Raw genomic sequence first — 23,987 nt, 5'->3', positions numbered from 1 at the left:
CTGAAGAAATCAAAAGGGAAATAAAAACATTTCTAGAAACAAATGACAATGAAAACATGACAACTCAAAACCTATGGGATGCAGCAAAAGCAGTTCTAAGAGAAGTTTATAGCAATACAATCCTACCTCAAGAAACACATCAAACAGACAACCTAACTTTATACCTAAAACTGGAAAAAAAAAAAAAAACCCCAAAATTAGTAGAAGAAATCATAAAGATCCAACCAGAAATAAATGAAGAAGAAATGAAAGAAACAATAGTAAAGATTAATAAAACTAAAAGCTAGTTCTTTGAGAAAATAAACAAAATTGACAAGCCTTCAGCCAGACTCATCAAGAAAAAAAGAGAAGACTGAACCAGGAAGAAATAGAAATTATGAACAACCCAATTACAACCACTGAAACTGAAGCTGTGAACAAAAAACAAAAAACAAAAGCCCAGGATCAGACAGCTTCACAGGAGAATTCTATCAAACATTTAGAGAAGAGGTAATGACTATCCTTCTAAAACTCTTTCATAAAATTGCAGAGGAAGGAACTCTTCCAAACTCTTTCTACGAGGCCACCATCACCCTAATACCAAAACCAGACAAAGACAACACACAAAAAAGAAAACTACAGTCCAGTATCACTGATGAACATAGATGTAAAAATCCTCAACAAAATTTTAGCAAAGAGAATTCAGCAACACATCAAAAGCTCATACACCATGATCAAGTTGGGTTTATTCCAGGAATGCAAGGATTCTTCAGTATATGCAAATCAATCAATGTGATACACCATATTAACAAATTGAAAGATAAAAACCATATGATCATCTCAATAGATGCAGAAAAAGCCTTTGACAAAGTTCAGCACCCATTTATGATTAAAACTCTTCAAAAAATGGGCATGTAAGGAAACTACCTCAACATAGTAAAGGCCATTTTTGATAAGCCTACAGCAAACATTACTCTCAATAGTGAAAAACTGAAAGCATTCCCCCTAAGACAGGAACAAGACAAGGGTGCCCACTTTCTCCACTGTTGTTCAACATAGTTCTGAAAGTCCTAGCTAGAGCAATCAGAGAAGAAAAAGAAATACAAGGAATCCATATCAGAAAAGAAGAAGTAAAGCTCTCACTGTTTGCAGATGACATGATACTGTACATAGTAAACCCTAAAGATAGTATCAGAAAATTACTTGAGCTAATCAGTGAATTTAGCAAAGTTGCAGAATACAAAATCAATACACAGAAATCACTTGCATTTCTATATACTAACAATGAAAAATCAGAAAGAGAAATGAAGGTATCAATCCCATTCACCATTGCAACAAAGAGAATTAAATATTTAGGAATAAACTTACCTAAGGGGACAAAAGAACTGTACACAGAAAATTATAAGACACTAATGAAAGAAATCAAAGATGACATATACAGATAGAGAGATATTCCATGTTCCTGGGTAGGAAGAATCAATATTGTGAAAATGACTATACTACCAAATGCAATCTACCGATTCAATGTGATCCCTATCAAATTACCAATGGCATTTTTCACAGAACTAGAACAAAAAATTTCATAGTTCATACAGAAACACAAAAGACTCAAATAGCCAAAGCAGTCTCGAGAATGGAACTGGAGGAAGCAAGCTTCCTGACTTCAGATTATACTACAAAGCTACAGTCATAAAGACAGTATGGTACTGGCACAAAAACAGAAATATAGACCAATGGAAAAAAAAAGAAAGCCCAGAAATAAACCCATGCACCTATGGGTACCTTATTTTTGACAAAGGAGGCAAGAATATACAATGGAGCCAAGACAGCCTCTTCAATAAATGGTGCTGGGAAAACTGGACACCTACATGTCAAAGAATGAAATTAGAACACTTCCTAACACCAGACACAAAGATAAACTCAAAATGGATTAAACACATAAATGTAAAACCAGAAACTATAAAACTCTTAGAGGAAAACATAGGTAGAACACTCAGTGACAAATCAAGCAAGATCCTCTGTGACCCACCTCCTAGAGTAATGGAAATAAAAACAATAGTAAACAAGTGGGACCTGATTAAACTTAAAAGCTTTTGCACAGCAAAGGAAACTATAAGCAAAGTGAAAAGACAACCCTCAGAATGGGAGATAATAACAGCAAATGAAACAACTGACAAAGGGTTAATTTCCAAACTATACAAGCAGCTCATACAACTCAATGCCAGAAAATCAAACAACCCAATTAAAAAGTGGGCAAAAGACATAAACAGACATTTCTCCAAAGAAGACATACAGATGGCTAACAAACACATGAAAAGATGCTCAACATTGCTAATTATTAGAGAAATGCAAATCAAAACCACAATGAGATATCACCTCACACTGGTCAGAATGGCCATCATCAAAAAGTCTACACACAATAAATGCTGGAGAAGGTGTGGAGAAAAGGGAATGCTCCTGCACTGTTGGTGGGAATGTAAATATAGCCACTTTGGAAGACGATATGGAGATTCCTTAAAAAACCAGGAATAAAACCACCATATGACCCAGCAATCCCACTCCTAGGTATATACCCTGAGGAAGTCAGGGTTGAAAAAGACACATGTATCCCACTGTTCATGGGAAATGGATGGGGAAACAGTGGAAACAGTGTCAGACTTTATTTTTTTGGGCTCCAAAATCACTGCAGATGGTGATTGCAGCCATGAAATTAAAAGACGCTTACTCCTTGGAAGAAAAGTTATGACCAACCTAGATAGCATATTGAAAAGTAGAGACATTACTTTGCCAACAAAGGTCTGTCTAGTCAAGGCTATGGTTTTTCCTGTGGTCATGTATGGATGTAAGAGTTGGACTGTGAAGAAAGCTGAGCGCCAAAGAATTGATGTTTTTGAACTGTGGTGTTGGAGAAGACTCTTGAGAGTCCCTTGGATGCAAGGAGATCCAACCAGTCCATTCTGAAGGAGATCAGTCCTGGGATTTCTTTGGAGGGAATGATACTAAAGCTGAAACTCCGGTACTTTGGGCACCTCATGCGAAGAGTTGACTCATTAGAGAAGACTCTGATGCTGGAAGGGATTGGGGGCAAGAGGAGAAGGGGACGACAGAGGATGAGATGGCTGGATGGCATCACTGACTCGATGGACGGGAGTATCAGTGAACTCTGGGAGTTGGTGATGGACAGGGAGGCCTGGCGTGCTGCGATTCATGGGGTCGCAAAGAGTCGGACACGACTGAGCAACTGAACTGAACTGAACTGACCCCATTGTTCATTGCAGCACTATTTACAATAGCTAGAATATGGAAGTAACCTAGATGTCCACTGACAGATGAATGGATAAAGAAGTTGTGGTCCATATACACAATAGAATATTACTCAGCCATAAAAAGGAACACATTTGAGTCAGTTTTGGTGAGGTGGATGAACCTAGAACCTATTATACAGAGTGAAGTGAGTCAGAAAGAGAAAGATAAATATCATATTCTAATGCATATATACAGAATATAGAAAAATGGTATTGAAGAATTTATTTACAGGGCAGCAATGGAGAAACAGACATAGAAAATAGACTTATGGACATGGGAAGGGGGAGGAAAGAGTGAGATGTATGGAAAGAGTAACATGGAAACTTACATTACTGTATGTAAAATAGATAGCCAATGGAAATTTGCTATATGACTCAGGAAACTCAAACAGAGGCTCTGTATCAATCTAGAGGGATGGGATGGGGCAGGAGATGAGAGGGAGGTTCAAAAGGGAGGGGTTATATGTGTACCTATGGTTGATTCATGTTGAGGTTTGACAGAAAACAATAAAATTCTGTAAAGCAATTATCATTCAATAAAAAAGAAAATTAAAAAAGAAGATGGATTAGGGATGGTGGGGTGGGGCACAACGGTTGACAGAGAAACCAGTCCAGATGAAGGACTATTAAAGCTTGAATTAAGGCAAGAGTGCAATGGAGATGTGGCAGCAGGAATAAATGTTACAAGTAGGAAGGGGCTCACAGACATGATCAAGTCTGATTACCAGGCAGCTTGGGAAGGGGCCCAGGGATTAGGCAAAGGACACAGATGGGCGAACGAGAGGGTGGAGAATAAAATCTGGGTTGGGTTGATAGCTGGATAGTGGTTCTACTCACTCAGAGGAGGAACAGGTTTAGGGAGGGAAGAAAAGTAGGTTCTGTTTCAGACATATTGAGTCTGCGATACCTATGAAACCGCTGGTTCTAACGTACAGGTGAATAAAGTCAGGAGCTGAAAGGGGATGAATGTCTAGGCAGGGTGAGAGATAAATATCTTTATGGGTCAAAGGTACAGGGAAAACAGAAAACAAGTGGGTATGTACAAGATTACTTGGAAAAAGTAAACAACAACAAAAGTTTCCAGGAGGTCTGCCAGTATTTAAGTGGTAGAGAATTTCACAGATTGAGGCTGAGCAGTCATAAAGGTAGAAGCAGAACCTAGAGAATGATGTCATGGAAACCATGGAAGCAGAGCTTTATCAAGGGTGAGGTGAACAGTGTCAGCAGACAGTTGATGGGGTAATGAGACAAGGATCAGAAAAATCTCCATTGTTTTTGAGAAATTAGCTGGTTGGTCAAATTTTCACAAGGCCAGACTATAAGGTAAGGACTCGGGTTAAACCCTAACAGAATGGAAGGAGTATACATGGTGCCAAGATTGCTGAATCTCCCTTTTACTCATGTTAGGGTTGCTCTCTTACCCTATCACTGCAAAAGTTAATAAACGCTATATAAACAGCACAAAGGTAGAAGGTTACAAAATAACCCAAAGGATGGCCAGCCCTGAAATGGTGGAGAAAATGAGTCTTTTGTGTGTAAGCTTTTATTTCTTGCTCCAAGAGATGACTGCTAACTTCCAACACCCCATGATCACCCGTCAAACTTCTCCTCCTTTGAGATTCAAGCTAAACACCCCCATGGAGGCTTCACAGCCCCTCCCAGGTATATTTCACTGTTTTTTCCCCCTCTGTGCTCCCACTGTCCTCTGATCACGTTTCAATTATAGCATTTATTTCAATGCTCTAATATTGTGGTTAATGTGTGAGCAGGAACTGTGTTCAATCTATGTGCATTATCAGCACTTCAGTGCTTGGACTATAGAAGGCATTTGATTAATGCTTACTGAGTGACTGAATATAACATTATAAAGTGTTTTAAAAACCAACTAACTGAATAAAAAAATGGGCAGAAGACCTAAACAAGTAATTCTCCAGAGAAGACATACAGATGGCCAATAGGAACATGAAAATATGCTTAAATGTTGCTAATTATCAAAGAAATGCAAATCCAAACTATAGTGAGGTACTATCCCACACCAGTCAGAATGGTCATCACTAAAAAGCCCACCAACAATAAATGGGGGTGGAGGAAGGGGAACTCTCCTACATTGCTGGTGGGAGTATAAACTGTGCAACCACGATGTAAAACCTTATGGAGGGTCCTCAAAAAACTAAATACAGAACTGCCATGAAAAGAATAAAATGACATCATTTGTAGCGACACGGATGGACCTAGCAATTATCATACTATACGAAGTAAGGACGATTAAGACAAATACCATATGGTATCATCCATAAGTGGAATCTAAAATACAACACAAATGCATTTATTTAAAAAACAGAAACAGACTCACAGACATAGAAGACAAACATCATTACCAGAGAGGAAAAGGGGAGAGGGATAAAGGAGGAGCATGGGCTTCCCTGGTGGCTCAGATGGTAAAGAATCTGCCTGCCACGCGGGAGACTCAGGTTTGATCCCCGGGTTGGGAAGATCCCCTGGAGAAGGGAATGGCTACCCACTCCAGTATTCTTGCCTGGAGAATTCCACGGACAGAGGAGCCAGAGGAGCCTGGCAGGCTACAGTCTGTGGGATCACAGAGAGTCAGACACAACTGAGCAACTAACACTTTCACTTTCTTTCACGGGATTAACAGATACAAACTACTATATGTAAACACAACAAGGTCCTACTCCATAACACAGGAACTATATTTGGTTCCTTATAATAACCTACAATGAAATATATATTTTATATGTATAACTGAATCTCTTTGTTGTACACCGGAAACTAACATACAACCCTGTAAATCAACTATACTTCAAATTTCTTTCAAAGTGCTTCTATATACTCACACTCATATATGTGTTCTTACATTCATGGAAAAGAAACTTCTGCTGACATCTCTGAGTACAGTTACACGATCAGGAGTATTATTTGGTTCGCCAAAATAACTATTATGATACAAGACTGTAGAATCTCTTTGATGAAACTGGAAATAAAACTAGTCTCCACTCAGTCACATAGTAATCATATTATTAAGCAATTAACTCAATACAGCATGTTGGTATAGAAACATTATGGTCTTATTCCACTCATTTCTCCTTACTGAAGTCTATTTCCTCTATATTAAAAAGAGACCAACATATTAATATTATAATGATTTTGGGCCCTTATATAAGTTGAGTGTTCCAGAAAAAGCAGCAGAGAAGGGACCAGACCCTAGGATAGTACTGAGGCAGCTCTCACCATCAGGGTGCAGGAGGGAAGAATGAGGCAGAACGGGTGGGTGTCACATGGAGAGGGACAAAGCCAGCAGGTGCACATCGCAAGGACAACAGAGCTCCAGGCACGAAAACTGGCTCATGTGGCAGCATCGGCACCTACATTAAACAGCTGCCGCAGAACATACACAGGAAAGCGTCTAAGTATTTTCTCTCAGATATTTTACCAGCGGACTGATGGATGGGTCATTAATTTAATACAATCGCCACATGAAAGCAAAGAGAATCATCACTTTTAGGAAAGTAATCAGAAAATCACACTGAACTACCATTCTGGTCACGTATTGAATTCTGCACAGGCAACATCTCCTAACTCATCCATATATGTGGATTTATAGGCATTCTTCCGAGTGGCAGTCCATATCAACCATGACCCTCCTCATTTTTATAAATCCAATGAGGCAAGTTCTAGCTATTAAGCAGTAACAGGTATTCAGAGCCACAGACTGATTCAGAAATTTATAAATCTAAATAGGAAGGGAGATAAAAATAAATAGGGAAAAGACAGACGTTTCTAATTCAAGAAGATATGTTTCTAATTGTTAGGCAATACAGTTAGGACAAGTCATTAGCCACTTACATCTGATTCCCAGTAATAAAGAAAGATTAGGCTCCTTGCCCTGAGCACGCTGATTAAGAATACTACACAATGCCTTCAAGTCAAGCAAACAATAGGACATTTCCTTGAACAGCTGATCAATCACACTCAAATCAAAGAGTGGCCTTTTGCAAAGAACGGTCTGCTGCCTGGACTGTTCTGCTTCCTGGCCCTGATCCAATAAAGAGCAGGTCTCTTCTGTTTGTCTTTGGTTCTGCATTGGATAAAGAAAACAAAAATCAGGCTGTCAGAACAGAGGAAAGGTACTCAAAAGCCATAAAGGTTGACATTCTCCCACCCAAGTCTATAAACAAAACAGTGAAGTCATATTACATGTACAGTAACCAGACTTAACTGCATATATGCAGTAAGAAAAATAAAAAAGGAGAGAAAAAGAATTCAAATACTGGAAAGGGTTTCTCTGTGCCATCTGATGTCCGAGGGTGAATCTGAGAGACGAAACATAAATTCCAACAGACTAAGTTTCTAGGGAGTCTCCCAAGGTCTCATATTAAAAGTACCTTGGTTGTTATGTAATTTGCTATGAGATTTATCCCCAGAATAGAAAGAACTGCAAAGAAAATTGAAACCTCATCCTGTAGTTTTATTGTTAGCAGCAACAGTGATTTACCTAATCTGAAACTATTTTTTGTACATTGAGAAAAAAGTATGTATGTTACGGTGTTGATAGGAACCAAATTTTTCAGTATAAGAGGAAAAGAAAAGTATAAAATCAAAGATGAAGAAAAAAGCCCAAGCAACTCTCAATTGTTAAATCTGAATTAGAAGTATCAGTATGAGCTCATGATTTATTATGCTCAGAAAAAGTGACACTCACTTACTCCCCAAATTACCACCATTTATTCCTCATCCTGAAAATTACTAATTAAAGGTAAGTTTGACTGACTTTCCAGGTGGTATTGGAAATTTCAGAAAAGCCAAATAGCCTGGGTTAATGAGGAAAATAAATTTTTTTATAGAAGAATGCCAGCTAATAATTGTAAAAGGAATGATATAAAAATTACTCTTTTAATTGTCTAATGATTCAGATGATCATTGGTGGATGTTAAAACCATCAAGGGAAAGGGTGCTGGCACACTGGATATTCACACACTTGCCTGAATATCAAGCCCACAGATCTGCTGATTGCAGAGGCTAGTGTTACAGCGGGAAGAATCAGTCTGTCACCACCTTAGTCCAGTGAGATTGGTATTTGTGACACTTACAGTGGGATAAGCAAACACATATAATTTGACGATGTGAAAAATACCTACAAAGTATTCATGCCAAAAAATGTTTGCAATGAGTCTAAAATCCTTAGCTTTAACTTCTAGCTTACAAGAAATACAGGGGGTAGAGAACAAGATAAATGACACCATGAGGAAGCAATCAGACAAATCCAGGTATAACAAATCTGAGTCTATGACAAAAGGCTTGATTCTGTTAAGGAGAAGAAAAGAACTTTAGGTTTAAAAAGCAAAATGAAACACAACACATGGTCTTGATTGATACTGGTTTTAACATTTGGGGAAGAAAGGCAGGAATTTTTCTAAGATAGGTATTACCAAACATCAAGGAAAATTCTTATTCTTATATGGTGGGACAGTGCTGAAATGGTACTGTCCCTAATTTTTGGAGATGTATTTCTAACTATTTAGAGGAATATGTCACGATGACAGCTCAAAAACTAAAATAAGTACTTTTTACATAACATGTCGTTAAATACAAGCAAAATATTAATATTTCATCTCATAATTAAATGAAGAAAGTGATCTGTTCCATAGATGACGTGTCTATATTTTACCTTCCTTAAGGATTTTCAAGCATAACTTCATTTATATTCAATTTATGCATCATTTTATGACTTGGGATCTAATCTCTATGTAACAGCTGACTTTGCTGTAGTTAAGTGTATGAAATTGTTTCTAAGACAATACAAAACTAAAAGTTTGTCTTTTTATTATAATCTTATTAAGAAACCTAATGAATTTAATTATCTGGCACAACAAAATCAAGTCTTCAATTAAAAAATGATTTACAAGTATGTACAAAACAGGCATTTCCTGTAACTTAAATAGGTACTGAATCATCCTTGAAAGCAATCTGAATTTCTTCTACTCACATCAAGCAATGTTCTTAATCTCTGAAGGTTTCTTTCTTTCTTCTCCAGCTCTTCCATCATCTTTTGAGTAGTCAATTTTTCTTTAGAAAGTTTCCCTTGCATAGACTACAATAAAGAGAATTTGAAAGCAAAGCATGTTAATGCTTAAAGCATAATACAATTAGGTAGGCAACCAGGAATACTGGCTCTGAACACTTTAGATGTCCTGACTTCCCCAATCCCTTGGAAAATGAGGCCTCCACTTCTCAATTAAGTCATACTACTTCTAGAGTGGATAGAAGGAAGGAAAAGTATCATCTTTTCCAAGACTAGGAAGGAAAAGTATCATCTTTACCAAGTAAGTTTTAATTCTTGGTAAAACATATTAAATTAAAGGTGCAGTTTAACGCTATATTACAAACAGTTTTTATTTTACTGATTCTCATTTATATACTGGGAGTGTATTAGCAAATCTATACTTGAAAAATTGAGCAGGAAAAAATCCACCTGCAATGCAGGAGATATGGGTTCGATCCCTGGGTTGGAAAGATCCGCTGGAGGAGGAAATGACAACCCATTCCAGTATTCTTTCCTAAAAAACCCCAAGGACTGAGGAGCTTGGCAGGCTACAGTCCCTGGGGTGTCAAAGAGTCAGAAATGACTGAAGCAACTATGCATGGCACAGCATACTTGAAAAAAAAAAATCCTTTTCTTATGATTAATAAGCTACAAGATGATAAGATCATAAGACTATCCCTGTTTTCTATTATTTGAAACACAGGTAAACATTCCTCTTGGTATACAGTATTCCAAGCAGTGAATATAATGTTGAATTCAAGCCAAAGGTCTACTATAGGGCTTAGATAAACTAATCTCTCTCTTAACTCCATTATAAAATTATAAATTAAACAGACATGACACTATTGTGAGAAAATCTTGAGTATATCAAAGCAGAATACAGGATATTTTAAGAGCTCTTGGGTTATTTCAGCTTATAAATCTGATTTTCAGCAACATACCACAGAAGAACTTGTTATAAACCTTGTACTTATCAGTGACTTTTTTCTATCAACTTTTCTCCTTTTAAACCATAAGATCAATAAATATGTCTAGAGAAGAGATTTCGTTTTTTTTTCCCCTTCAGGTCTGTATTTAGTCTCAACACTAAAAATACTTCAGAATGTTGACCACCTAATTAGCACACAACCTACTTTTTCCCCCTCACATTATCTCTGGGTGGAATAAGAGAGGATGGTAGTCACCACTGGTGAGATAAGACTCTAAATATAAAATGGTTTTCTTAGTAACAGTACCTAACCTTTTTGCTTTTTTATTTCATTTGTCTGCTAAACTCTGTAAAAATATTATATTTAATAACTCAAAAGTTGGATACAAATGAATCAAGCTCTATAACAAGTACATTTTATTTCAAGGAAAAACTTGCTTTATATTCCACAAAAATGAGCTCCACAGCATAAAGTCACATGGGCTATTTGAGAATATATATTTTTGGGTACTGAAATTCCTTTGTAACTACACTTGACTGAATCAAAATCCATTTGATTGCATGATATGTTGGGATTTATTTACCTAGCCAAAAACTGATACTTACTGGCATGACAAAATTATTTGGCTGGAATCCAGAATTTATCCAAAATTTTCTTAAGATTTATGACTTTATTTTATTAATATTGTAAATAAAGGAATCACAAATAAACTACTCTAAATCTCATTTGAACAATGAAAACTGAACCCAAAACAGGTATTTTCATAACAGTGTAGAATAATTCTTTAAAAGACTAGTTTTTTATTTTTAGCATGTTGAATGTGACTAATAATTAGCTAGTAAATCTGATTAATGTGTCACCACATAAACCTAAATTTAAACCAGTGAAGAAAAAGGCAATCTTCTTCACCAGAATGAATGAGAAATGTCTGGCACTAGTGCTGTTTGTCACCAGAAGGAAAACTGAATTTGGGAACAATATTAATATCAGGCTTAACATGTTGGTTGGGTTCAAAGGCACTAGCTAGGTGGTCCTTGAACAGAGGAAAGAGTTCACAGATACATTTATTCTAATAAGACCAAATGCTGTACTACTTATAGGATAATATTAGGTGTGAGCGCTATAGCTGGCTAACAGTTAACATTTCAGCTAAAAGATTACTTCTCTATTCCAAACTACATGAAAAAGCACATGTTTAAGAAAAAAGCAAGGGCAGGGGCATTTCAGCTAAGCTTAGAATAGAATTACTAAAGTTAAAAATGAATTAATTTTTAAATGTCTACAATTTCTCTTTAAATTTCTTGTTTAATAATAATTTAAGTCTAAGTTACTAACCTAAACAGGTATGTATCACAATCATTCTTGGAGTTGAATGTGGTTTTAAACTCATTTGTTATTAATATTTTGATTTAAACATCCAGAAATGCTAACCATTTTTTTCCCCCTTAAATACAGATAGCCCAAATGAATAAAAACCAAATGTGCCTTACTCAACGTATTCTACATACTTCACAAACCTAATTTAGGACACAATATTTTAAAAGAATCTTATATTAGCAGTTTTGTTATATAAACACACACAAGTAACCAACCTCACCTCACCCCATCCCACACACAAAAGAGCATCACAAATACATTTCTTCATATAATCATTCATTTAGCAAAAATATATCCACATCAGTGAACAAAACAATCAAAAACACTTGGTCCTTGTGGAACTTGTACTAGGAGGAAAAAGGCCAAAGAATATAAACATAATAAATATGTCAGTTATGTAGTATCACATATTAGAATTTGCCCAGTGCTTTGGAGAACAGTGTGTGGTGATGGAGGCAGGGTGGAATGTCAAATCCGAAAGAATAAGGGCTCATGGAGAAGATGACATCTGAGCAAAGTCCTGAAGGAGGTGAGAGACTGTGTCCCTTAGGTAACTAGAGAGTATGTTTCAGTCGTGTAAAGGTTGAGGCAGACGGGTGTCTCTTCTGTGTGAGAAATAGCAAAGAGAGCTAGGATGACAGAAAATAGTAAGAGATAAAGTCATGATAAAGCTTTTGAAATAAATGTATCAGGGGGAAAAAAAGGCATTTTATTCCTCTCAAGGAGCTAATAATGCCACCATATAGTAGAGTGTAATGTACTAAAAGATTTCACTTTGGGGACAAAATTGCCAAATTGCACTTCGAGGCAACTAAGTATAAGGTGCTTTCCACAGGAGATGAGTTTCCCAACGTGCTCCAGCTTAACTCTTTTTCATTCCAGCTGCTGGTGCTGCTGCTAAGTCACTTCAGTCGTGTCCAACTCTGTGTGACCCCATAGACGGCAGCCCACCAGGCTCCCCTGTCCCTGGGATTCTCCAGGCAAGAACACTGGAGTGGGTTGCCATTTCCTTCTCCAATGCATGAAAGGGAAAAGTGAAAGGGAAGTCGCTCAGTCGTGTCCGACTCTTCGCAACCCCATGGGCTGCAGCCTACCAGGCTCCTCCGTCCATGGGATTTTCCAGGCCAAGAGTACCGGAGTGGGGTGCCATTGCCTTCTCCGTTTCATTCCAGGAAAACCCCTTAAAACAATTCTCTCCCCTAAGGCTTATCTTAATATAAGGAACAAATCAGACTAACATTTTTTTTTTCACTTTGAAGTAGCCAGGATTAATGCCCAAGGCACAAACTCTGAGGTCCGACAGACATGACTTAGAATCTCAGCTGAGACTTTGGGCACACCTTTCAAAATCTAAGCAACTTCATGTATAAAAATATGCTCTTTCTTACTTTGTACGATTACTGTTGAAGTCTAGGGATAGTAAACATAAACCAGAAAGAACCATTCCTATAACATATAATATCATCACCCAGAACCATCACTGACACCTCTTCATTTGGCAACAGAGGTTCCATTTCTCACTTTGGCCTAAGTGTGGACAAATATTAAATCACTTTCCCTCATTCTTCCATATTGATAAAAGAATTTTCAAAGTATTTTAAAACTAAGCAATAAATGATATGCAAGCCCCATAAAAATCACATTTCTTAAGGTTTCTATTTAATAATAATTAAAGACAGTGTCCAGCTCAAATTCCTTTCTTAACTATCATCTTGCTACCTGATATAACATTACAAGCCATCTGCCTGAGAGTTCTGCTTTTAGCATGATGACATGAAGAGCTACTCAGAACTAGTCCCCAAGGAAACTAGTGAAAAATCATGTAAGTGCATAAATCCTTTTAATGAGAACACATTTTAATGTGTTAGAAAAAAACAAGTAAGCCTTTTTACTTTGTATGTCCTCTGCCAAAAGATTATAATGGTAACATAAAATGGTAAGATTTCACTGGAAACAAAGTTACATGGATGAAATGTACTTTTGAGAAGTAAATAGGAAGGAAGGTAATAATTCCCAAAGAAGAACTCATTCACACTCAAGGACTGTAGCCAGGTTTATGGAAATGATGGTAAACATTCTACTGCAAGATGTCTTTTCTATTGTACACTGACAGAAGAAGAACCTTTTAAGAGGAGAAGCCAGTTTAGCTACACTGGTTTTGTGGATAAAAGGAAAGGCAGTATTTCTAAAGGATCAACTAGTAATCAAGGTATTCACACCAGTTAACAATATTACCTTGACAGCTGAACAAAACAGATACACCTGCGTTTTTATAGCACTGAATTCAATTTCAAAATTAGTATACACTTTTACATGAAGTAAAACCTTTTCTATATTCAACAACAAATACATTATAATTGGCAGCAGACTGAGTTCTCCCCAAACTTCAAAGCTGTGAATCAATAAACTTGTCACTGACCTAAATCAGTATTTATCTGACTTCTGATACACAGCACCGAAGAATTGATGCTTTTGAAATGTGGTGTTGGAGAAGACTCTTGAGAGTCCCTTGGACTGCAAGGACATCCAACCAATCAATCATAAAGGAAATCTGTCCTGAATATTCATTGGAAGGACTGATGCTGAAGCTGAAACTCCAGTACCTTGGCCACCTGATGTGAAGAACTGACTCACTGGAAAAGACCCTGATGCTGGCAAAGATTGAAGGCAGGAGGAGAAGGGGACAACAGAGGATGAGATGGTTGAATGGCATTACCGACTTGATGGACAAACTCGATGGAGTCTGAGCAAGCTCCGCGAGTTGGGGATGGACAGGGAGGCCTGGCATGCTGCAGTCCATGGGGTCATAAAGAGTCACCCATGACTGAGGGACTGAACTGAACTGAACACATCTTATAGTATAGTATAGTATAGTATAGTAAAGTCACTCAGTCGTGTCCGACTCTTTGTGACCCCACGGACTGTAGCCCACCAGGCTCCTCTGTTCATGGGATTCTCCAGGCAAGAACACTGGAGTGGGTTGCCGTTTCCTTCTCCAGGGGATCTTCCCAACCCAGGGATCGAACTCAGGTCCTCCCACATTGCAGGCAGATGCTTCACCGCCTGAATCACCAGGGAAGCCCTAAATTATGGTATGTGCTCATTATAAAATGTTTTATTTAAAAAGAATGAAGTAGTTTTGAATTTACTGACATGAAATGATCAGTATATATTATTAGATGAAAAAAATGTACAGCACAAAACAATATTTATTATATTATCTCACTATTTAAATACAAACATATAAAGAATCACATTTAAGTGAATGCATAGGAAAATGTCTACAAAGATACAATTTTGTAACTAGTTATCTCTGGAGTGAAGAGTAGAACAGGATAGGGAGGATGACACTTTTGTACTGCTTGGACTTTTAAATAACAAGAATGTCATTTTTACCTTAAAGGGAATAGTTAAAAAATGGAAAGAGACTATTAATATTATGTACTGGAGAGCTAAGAAAAACTAGTAACACAGAAGCATCTTATCTGACTTAGAGAATGTTTCAACTACATAGACAACCGTGTTAGAACTGACTTTCAGAGGATGCTAATGACTATTATATTTCTATGAATAATTACCATTAGTGAGTAACCTCACTCCAAACAATGACTTCACTGGCTCCTAATAAATCAAATTCTACAGACAGATTATATATTAGGGTCCAATCCCTGGAAATGAGTTTTATATCACCAAAAACTATTAAAGTTGATCAAAAGTAAAATAAATGTATGTTTCAAAGATGTTTTTTAGATATTTAAATATTCCTTTGAAGGGATTTTTCTGCAGTATTCTTAAAAAATATATCCATGGGCCTAAGAACTGGGCCTAAGAACTCCTTTTTCTGCTAAATTTTCCTGTAGTAAGCATAGGCATTTTTCACTGCTTCAAGAACTTCAAAATCTTCTAGGATTTTCTATCTTGACAATATTCACTTCCAAGATAATATTCACCAATGCCTGTGAAAGTACCAGAATAAAGAAAGCCGAGAATAGGGCATGATCATAATAGCGGAATTTTGCTAGTTATTATGGCATTTTAGGGTTAGCAAGAGAGTAAAAATAGATCACCTGAGTTTAAAACTTAACCTCTATTAAAAACAATTTTTTTTCCTAGATAGAAAGACTTATTGTGCTCACACACACACACACACACACACAGAAGCGGTAGGGAGAGGAAGTAATCCAAAAGGACACATGAGTCAAACGAAAGAGCTGCCAATGCCCCAAACTGGAACAATTTGAGCGACAAAGTACAACAGTATTAAATCATAACCCAAGGTATAAAACATAGCCATGAATCCATATTGATGTACATAAACGTGGCAAAAGAGACAAACTTCCCATTATAAAAGAATTACAAGGACTTCCCTGGTGGTACAGTGGGTAAGAATCTGCCTGCCAACGCAGGGAACACAGATGCAATCCCTGGTCAGGGAAGATCCCACATGCTGCGGAGCAACTAACCCCACATACCACCACTACTAAGCCCTCCCTCTAGAATCCTCGAGCCACAACTACAGAAGCCCAGGAACTTAGAGCCCATGCTCTGCAATAAGAGAAGCCACTGCAGTGAAAAGCCCAAGCATCACAACCAAGAGCAGGCCCTGCTTGCTGCAACTAGAGAAAGCCTGCACACAGCAACCAAGATCCAGAGTAACCAAACATAAATATTTTTAAATGACTATAAAAGGTTTTCAATGCCAAAGGACAAAGCTGACCTTAATTTGCATTGAGATCATTTTTATTAGATTTACTTCTTGGAAAATGTTACCAAATAAAATAGAAATTTCCTTTCACTGTTGTCCGTGATAAGTTAGATAATGGCTGAGGAAACCAACCGTTTCTCGATTTGAATGGCTTATAGAACAACTGGTTTCTCGATTTGAATGGCTTATAGAACAACTGAAGGAATACACATTAAAAAGTATAACCTCTGTGAATCAAGCCAGTAAGTCCACATACTTGCTGAACTGGACTAGTATTTGATCACACTGATAGATCACTTAACATGGTCAAAAGACAAAGCAGACTGTCCATAAATTCTGATGTTCAAACCACTTATGTGATTCTTTTTTATCTCCAGCTTTGAGAATACTCCTATCAGGAGATATAAAAATAAAAATATATTCAGCATAACTTGTCCAATGGTTTCCTATCACCTGAAGAATAAAACACGAAGACGTAATATCCCCTTGTGTGATCTGGCCCCGGGCTACTTTCTCCCACTGGTCAGCTCTCGCTGGGTCTCACAAGCAGGGCTCTCCACACCAGCTGCCTTCCTGTTCGTCAGGGAGCACACTCAGGGCACAGCCACACTCAGGGCACTGGCTGCTCTCTCTGCCTGGAATGTTCTTCCCCTGGTTAACTCCCTGCAAATCTATGTCCAAATGTGACTTACTAGGGGAAAACTTCATGGCCGCTGTATCTAATGCAACATGATCTGTCATTGCCCTCTGTTTTTTTTTTTTAATAATTTATTTTTTAATTTTTTTTTTTTTAATAATAGCACATATTTCTTCTTGGAGCTTCCCTGGTGGCTCAGTTGGTAAAGAATCTGCCTGCAACACGGGAGATGTGGGTTTGAACCCTGGGTTGGAAGATCCCCTGGAGAAGGGAACAGCTACCCACTCCAGTATTCTGGCCTGGAGAATTCCACGGACTGGATAGTCCATGGGGTCACAAAGAGTCAGACACGACGGAGAGACTTCCACTTCACTTCTCTACTTGGCATTATACTCCCATTTCTCCAACTCACCCCACTAAAATGGCCAGGGACTTGCTGATGAGCCTCTGGTGCTAAGAACAGTACCTGGCATATATGCAGGGGCTCAGTACATATTGGGCAAATCAATAAAAGAATGAAAATCCACTTAATCTACAAATTTTGGTTTGTATTATGGGTCAGACACCCTAAGCTCTAGACAGTAGGTGATCTACAGTAGTCTCCACACTATGAAGAAAATAAGTAGGAGGAACAGACACAAATATGCAGTGTTATACTTTGATAACACAGAAAACAACATATAGAATTAGTAGGAGGGGTGGGTTCTTGCCTAGTCACAATGAACTAAAAACAGTCCGTTGTCTTTAAATAGCACATCACTGATGGTCTTACTCAAATGTGTTCTCAGTAGTAGAGACAGACTACAGCCAGTTGAAAAGAGGCAAGGTAAGGAACAGAGAACAATTTTTTGAAGAAATGATTTACCAAGAATCATTTTCATTCTAAAAAACTGAAAGATTAATATTAAAGAATTTATAATGTCATCTCCAGTGTTATTAATATTTTTACACAAAACATATATGCTTTTATATTTTTAGATATGTAATTGAGCATACAGCTTGATTAAAAATGTACAAAATATTCCTTACCTGAATTTCCAAAATCATTCTGTCAATCTCATCTTGTTGGCTATCTATTATCTAGAACACAGGAAATATATCAGTCTGAATCAAATTTTTTTTTCATTTCTTTTTTAGAACTACTAAATTTCAAGAAAACAAAAGCACACAGAATCATGAATTTTTTTTTTAAAAAATCAAAATGTGATTTTTTTTACAGAAGTATTTATACAAAGCATCCTTTAAATAGCCATATGATTTAGTTCACACGTAAACAAAACTGCGAATGCCTTACTCTAGTTCTTGATAAACCTTTAATCTTTACATTTTATAAAAACAAATTTGAGGAACTTCCCTGATGGTCCAGTGGCTAAAACTCTGTGCTCCCAAAGCAAGGGAGCCGGTTTTGATCCCTGGTCAGGGAATTAGATAGCACCCCAACCAAGAGTTTGATGCCACACCTAAGGATCCTGTGAGCCACAAATAAGACCTGGCACAACCAAATAAATAAATATTTAAAAAAATAGGAAGTTTGAAACAGATTTTGAATAATTTAGGAAAGAAAAAGATATCCTTTTGTTTTTGCTAAGAAATAACATAACTTCTTTAGTTTGGATTTAATTTACAGTTACTTAAATTGCTATTTTCTTTCCTAATAAAGACATTCAAACTAAAAATTCTATAAAAGCTGCTACTGCTGCTGCTGCTGCTGCTAAGTCGCTTCAGTCGTGTCCGACTCTGTGCGACCCCATAGACGGCAGCCCACCGGGCTCCCCCGTCCCTGGGATTCTCCAGGCGAGAACACTGGAGTGGGTTGCCATTTCCTTCTCCAATGCATGAAAGTGAAAAGTGAAAGTCAAGTTGCTCAGTCGTGTCCGACTCTTAGCGACCCCATGGACTGTGTAGCCCACCAGGCTCCTTCGTCCATGGGATTTTCCAGGCAAGAGCACTGGAGTGGGGTGGCATTGCCTTCTCTGTAAAAGTTGCTAAATATTAGTAAAAATATAAATCAAATAAAGTAAATAAATTATATATATGCACACACATATCTACAGATTTCACTGTCAAAGTTCACTATCAAAGATATGTACTGACCTTATTGGCATTTTCATTTTGTTGTCTCAGGTTATCATTTTCATTCTGAAGCTGTTTTGCATCTAACATGGGAAGGCGAATTCCATCTTCAAGGCATCTTTCTACTTTTTGCTGCAAACTGTTTTAGAGAGACATAATTATATGAAGAAAATAAGCTCTATGTGCTGATTTTGGTAGATGACTTCAACATAAATGAAGTCTCTTCTTAGGGTCTATAATATATTTTAGGCAAGCAATAATAAAAACCTACAGAGAGTAGATGAATAAGTTTGAGTACTTATATTTCTTACAAGTAAAAAATATAATGGAGGTTGATCATCTTTTCAGAAACAGCAAATGTGAGACCAGATTCAAGACCAGATTTGCTTAGTATGTGAAATCCTTAGGCCCTAGCAAAGTCCCGCATGACCTAATCTGAGCTCCGCAATCTAAACTGTGTTCTTTCCCTCCTTCCCAAAAGGCGAGCTCCTTGATTAATATGACTGTGGTAGGGAGCCTAAGAATATGGATGTATGTCTTTTGCCCTTCGTTTTGAGTTCAGCAGCAGTTTGTTCGTAAAGATATCTGTTACTTAAATCAGCAGAATTACATTTCTCCTTCATGAGTGAAAGCAACAATCCAGTCCCTTTTTATAATAATCTGAATTTCTATCAACAGCTTTTTAAAATTTCCTTCAGCATTCTTATTAACTTCATTCTGAACCTGGGATGTAGTAGACTGGAAAGGTCAGTTTCATTGCTTATTCCTTTAGGGAATTCTCTTGATCTTTTAATTGGGAGCGGTTCCTTTGCTTCTGCATTTTACTTATACTTCTCTAACTGTATGAGTTTAGGAGAAACAGTTACCTAAAGGTCTTGAAGGGCTGTTTTGTGGGAGTATCTCTGTGAAGTCTGTTTGAATATAGTTTTTTTGATGCAAGGGCTGTTTTTAGTATGGATTCCTACCATGTCTTTCCTCAGTGTGTGTTGGCCCAACAGGTATGATCGGTGTGGTGGTAACCAGAATCTGTACTGGATGTTGAGTGGGGCCTCCTCTTTGAAAAGCAATAATCTTATACATTTATTATGTGACATAGCAATTCCTCATGCTATGCTTGGCACAGAATTGCATTTATGAGGAAACAATAAAAGGAAGCCCCTCTGGTATATTAAGAAAAAAAGATAAGGGCAGGGGGGTAGGTGTTAGCTTTGAGAAAGGAAGAGTAGTATTTAGGTTAAAAGAAACAACGACCCAAACCAAAACAAAACAGCAAGACACCTAGAAATAGTTTTACTTTAGCATGTAGTCATAGTCAAGAGTTGCAGCCTACTAAAAGAAACAGAATTCCTTTAATGTGGATTTTTATATTTTCACTATTTTCCTCTTTCAACTATTACAGCTGTCATGTTTTGTCTCCCCTTCCATATCCCTCATAAAGAAATGCCATATCTAGCCTGTGGACAAAGAATTGACAGTCAGAAATAGTACAATGAGGTATTCGGATGTGTTCATAAATAATGGCACCAGAGAAGTTTTTACATATTATAAATATACTGTACGGCTTTGTAATATACTGTTACTTGTCATAAAAGTATCTGCTTTTTCAGTCTAAGAGTGAAAAAAACGTTATTTCTATCTCAGAATGTTTTTGTCCCAATTCAGTGTTAAGATACTATTTCTATGTATTTATTATAAACATTTCAAGAAAAATAAATTACATCAAAACTGTTAAGGCTTCTCATTAAGAAGAAAACAAAAGAGTCAGTGATGTGGAAAGAAAAATGTACTGTCATGTAAAAATAGCAAAAAGTATTCCTTCACGTACACATTCTCATTTTGTTTATGTTATGAAGCATGCTCATTTAGAAAAGTGATAAATCTCTTGAACAGCAAAGGTACCAACTACTGCATAACTGTGAATCCCTTCCACATATTTTACTTAAGATTTTCATTTCCAAGTGAAAAACGTTTGCCTCATTTTTAAATCCCAAAAGCTCTTACATATTCACAAAGCAGGAAACTTGGGAATAGTATATAAAAACAGATCAATGTAATGATATAATTTATAGTCACATAATACATCTTAAATTCTTCTGAAACTTAAGGAATACTAACTACATCATATAGTTGAGGAAACTGAAATAACATTCCTACCCCCAAAGTCAGGTGACACTATAGGCATACAAGTACTGAACAATTTTAGAACACCTTCTCTGGTCCTTTATGTTTGTTAGAAATCAAGAGAAATTTCCTGGGATGATGTCATCTCAGGATCAAGATACTGAAGATATGGAAAATGAATTCTGAAATGCACTAAACTAAATCTTTCCAAATCAAGAATACCAAGCTCAATGTTCTCCAAAAGCATAATGAAAGAGAAAATCAAAATAAAAGAGAAGGTATAAAATCATATCAAATATGTAAAAACACACAATGGAACAAAACAAACATTCAAATTATTTTCAGGTGTTCCTAGTTCTACTCATAAAAACACAGCTTGAGTTTATGACTGTAACACTATAAAACAGAACAAATGCATTATCCCTTGGCCTTTTGTCGTAAGATTAAAGAAAGATATGTGGTTGAATTAACAGAGGTCAGGAAGCTGTTTTGAGACTAGAGAATAGGATATAAGGAGTGGAGTAATAAAAAGAAATTTAAGATTAAGAAAGCAGAAAACAGGAGAAAAATAAAGGTAGAGTCAAAGGTGTATGGATTTTTTTGAAGCTGAGATTAGAGACACTGACGACTGAATTGTCCTAGAAATCAGAGGTTTTCTGCACTGAAATCCAAGGGGAAAATGTAGATGAGACATATTTAAGACTTAGAAAATAGTAGTAAAGCAATATTAACATAGAATTATCTGAAGGATTTTGACTAAAAAAGTTTGGTTGAGTTATACATAATTGATACAAGCATTAAGAGTGTCTTTCTCAAATTCAGTTTTTTGTTGCTTTGTTGTTTTCCTCTTTAAGATAGTTTTACTACTAACAGTTGATCATCTATTAAGGTTTTTTAACTTCTAAAAAACAGAGTATATGTAGATGAATATACTGCCTCGTTCTCTAGGTTTTTCAGGAATCTAATATCAATTTTCATTTACATTAACAAAATATGCAAGCAAATAATATGCACTGTAGTTCTAACTATATTAAATTAGAAGAGTCCTGTGAGGCAAGAGAATGTGAGAAAACTTGGAAGGTGCCTGGCAAAGAGCCACAGCTGTTACTCTGCGGTCAGGTGAAATGGGACCAGTTACTCAGACGGTCCCATTAAGGGGAGCAGTCCGGCTGCCCCGCTTTTTGTTATTTAGAATTTTTACTTTTTCTTTGACAAAGCCATGAGATAAAGGGTTCCTGTTTTCAACTGGTGTCTTTTTTAATATTCTCATCTAAAATCGTCTAAAACCAAGATGTCAGTACACTGGATCAAATAAACTGCAACTGAGACAATCTGTTTCGATGACATAATACTTTTGGTTATCAACAGTACATCTTTAAGAAAAATAGTAGAGCACCAATTATAAATTAATGCATTTTAAGTGAAAATGCTCTTTGAAAAATAAAGAATAATATAAAAGGATTACTGAGGGTTTCTTACCTCTGAACTGTAGTTACCAACTCCTTTTCTTTCTTTTTCTGGCATATTAGCTGTGCCTCTTTTTCTTGATACTGTTTTTTGAACTCTTCAAGCTTTTTTTCCACATCTATCAAAGTCTCTTGCAAACTCTTGTTTTTTTCTTCTAGAACTTGAAGCTAAAGAGAAATTTTTTAAAGTTCATAACACAAAGAATATTAAATGTGTTCCTACTAGAAATCGATACCAGGCTCTCAAGAGTTAGTGGACTGATTGTTAAAATCACACTATCTTCATCTCATGTAAAGCACTTAACACTTTATCTCTTTCTTTGCATAAAGGGAGCCTAGAGAATGGGATTATGAAGAGGAGAATACAGTCAGAAATTTCTGGAAGCCATAGAGAGAAAGGTGAATAATCTCAGCTTGGGGGTATAATTCTATTTTTAATTGTGGCAAAATATATGTAACATAAAATCTACCATCTTAATAACCATTTTTAAGTGTACAATTCAGTAGAGTTCAGTACATTCACATTGTTGTAAACTAATCACCAGAACTCTTTTCATCTTGCAAAATAAACTTTCTATCCATTAACAACTCTCCATCTACATCTCCCCTCAACCCCTGGTAATCACCCTTTGACTTTCTGTCTTTATATCTCTATGAATTTGATTACTTTAGGTACCTCATACCTATTTTTCTCTGATTGATTTATCTTTAATCTATGTATCTTTGTGATTGGCTTATTTTACTTAGCAAATGTCCATAGGTTCACCCATGTTGTAGTTGTGTAAGAAAGTTGTTTCTTTTTAAGGCTATAATGTATGTATACATCACAGTTTGATCATCCATTCGTCCACTGATGGACACTTGAGCTGCCTCTACATTCTGGGTATTGGAAATAACGCTGTTATGAACACACATTGTGAATGAACATCTGTTTGAGACTCTGCTTTCCATTATTTTTAGCATACACCCAGAAGCGGAATTAATGGAGCATATAATAATTCTGTTTTTAATATTTTTGAGGACTGCCATATGGTTTACAATAGCGGCTGCACCATACTACATGCCCACCAACGGTGCACGAGGAATTAGAATTTCTCCACATCACCACCAATGCTTGTTACTTTCCGTTTTTTGGGTATTAGCCATCCTAATGGGTATAATGTGGTATGAACACACATTTTACAATCTACGGTCCTGTGTGTTCCTGCTCAAACCCTTGTGGATCCTTCTTTAGTTCCTTCATGATATCACCCTCTCTTAGTTTTACAACTTATAAATTAATGTAAACAGAGAATGTGCTATAGGTCTAAAGTCTACAGAATGATACACCATGG

At 36.7% G+C, this 23,987-nt stretch overlaps 1 protein-coding gene and 1 long non-coding RNA gene across 5 annotated transcripts in view; one reads left to right on the top strand and one right to left on the bottom strand.

The window, feature by feature from the left end:
• CEP85L (centrosomal protein 85 like) overlaps positions 1–23,987 on the bottom strand; it is a 147,971-nt gene that overhangs the window by 8,422 nt on the left and 115,562 nt on the right. For 2 of the 4 annotated variants that reach the window (XM_002690081.7, XM_010808408.4), the window contains exons 8-12: positions 22,667–22,821; positions 19,088–19,205; positions 18,023–18,073; positions 9,289–9,393; positions 7,149–7,380 (exon numbers count right to left, since the gene is read on the bottom strand). In XM_002690081.7, the coding sequence (XP_002690127.3) occupies positions 7,149–7,380; positions 9,289–9,393; positions 18,023–18,073; positions 19,088–19,205; positions 22,667–22,821 (661 nt within the window). The remainder of the gene's footprint in view (positions 1–7,148; positions 7,381–9,288; positions 9,394–18,022; positions 18,074–19,087; positions 19,206–22,666; positions 22,822–23,987) is intronic. The other 2 variants (XM_015472797.3, XM_024996958.2) reach the window with 2 other exon arrangements.
• LOC132346214 (uncharacterized) overlaps positions 763–23,987 on the top strand; it is a 41,973-nt gene continuing 18,748 nt past the window's right edge. Inside the window, exons 1-2 of the long non-coding RNA XR_009495994.1 lie at positions 763–4,607; positions 22,984–23,052. This is a non-coding gene — a long non-coding RNA (uncharacterized lncRNA). The remainder of the gene's footprint in view (positions 4,608–22,983; positions 23,053–23,987) is intronic.

This window comes from Bos taurus, chromosome 9 (assembly GCF_002263795.3).
Source record: "Bos taurus isolate L1 Dominette 01449 registration number 42190680 breed Hereford chromosome 9, ARS-UCD2.0, whole genome shotgun sequence".
Lineage (NCBI taxonomy): Eukaryota > Metazoa > Chordata > Mammalia > Artiodactyla > Bovidae > Bos > Bos taurus.
Note: the sequence above shows the minus strand (reverse complement) of the source record. Positions and strands in the feature narration are given on the sequence as shown.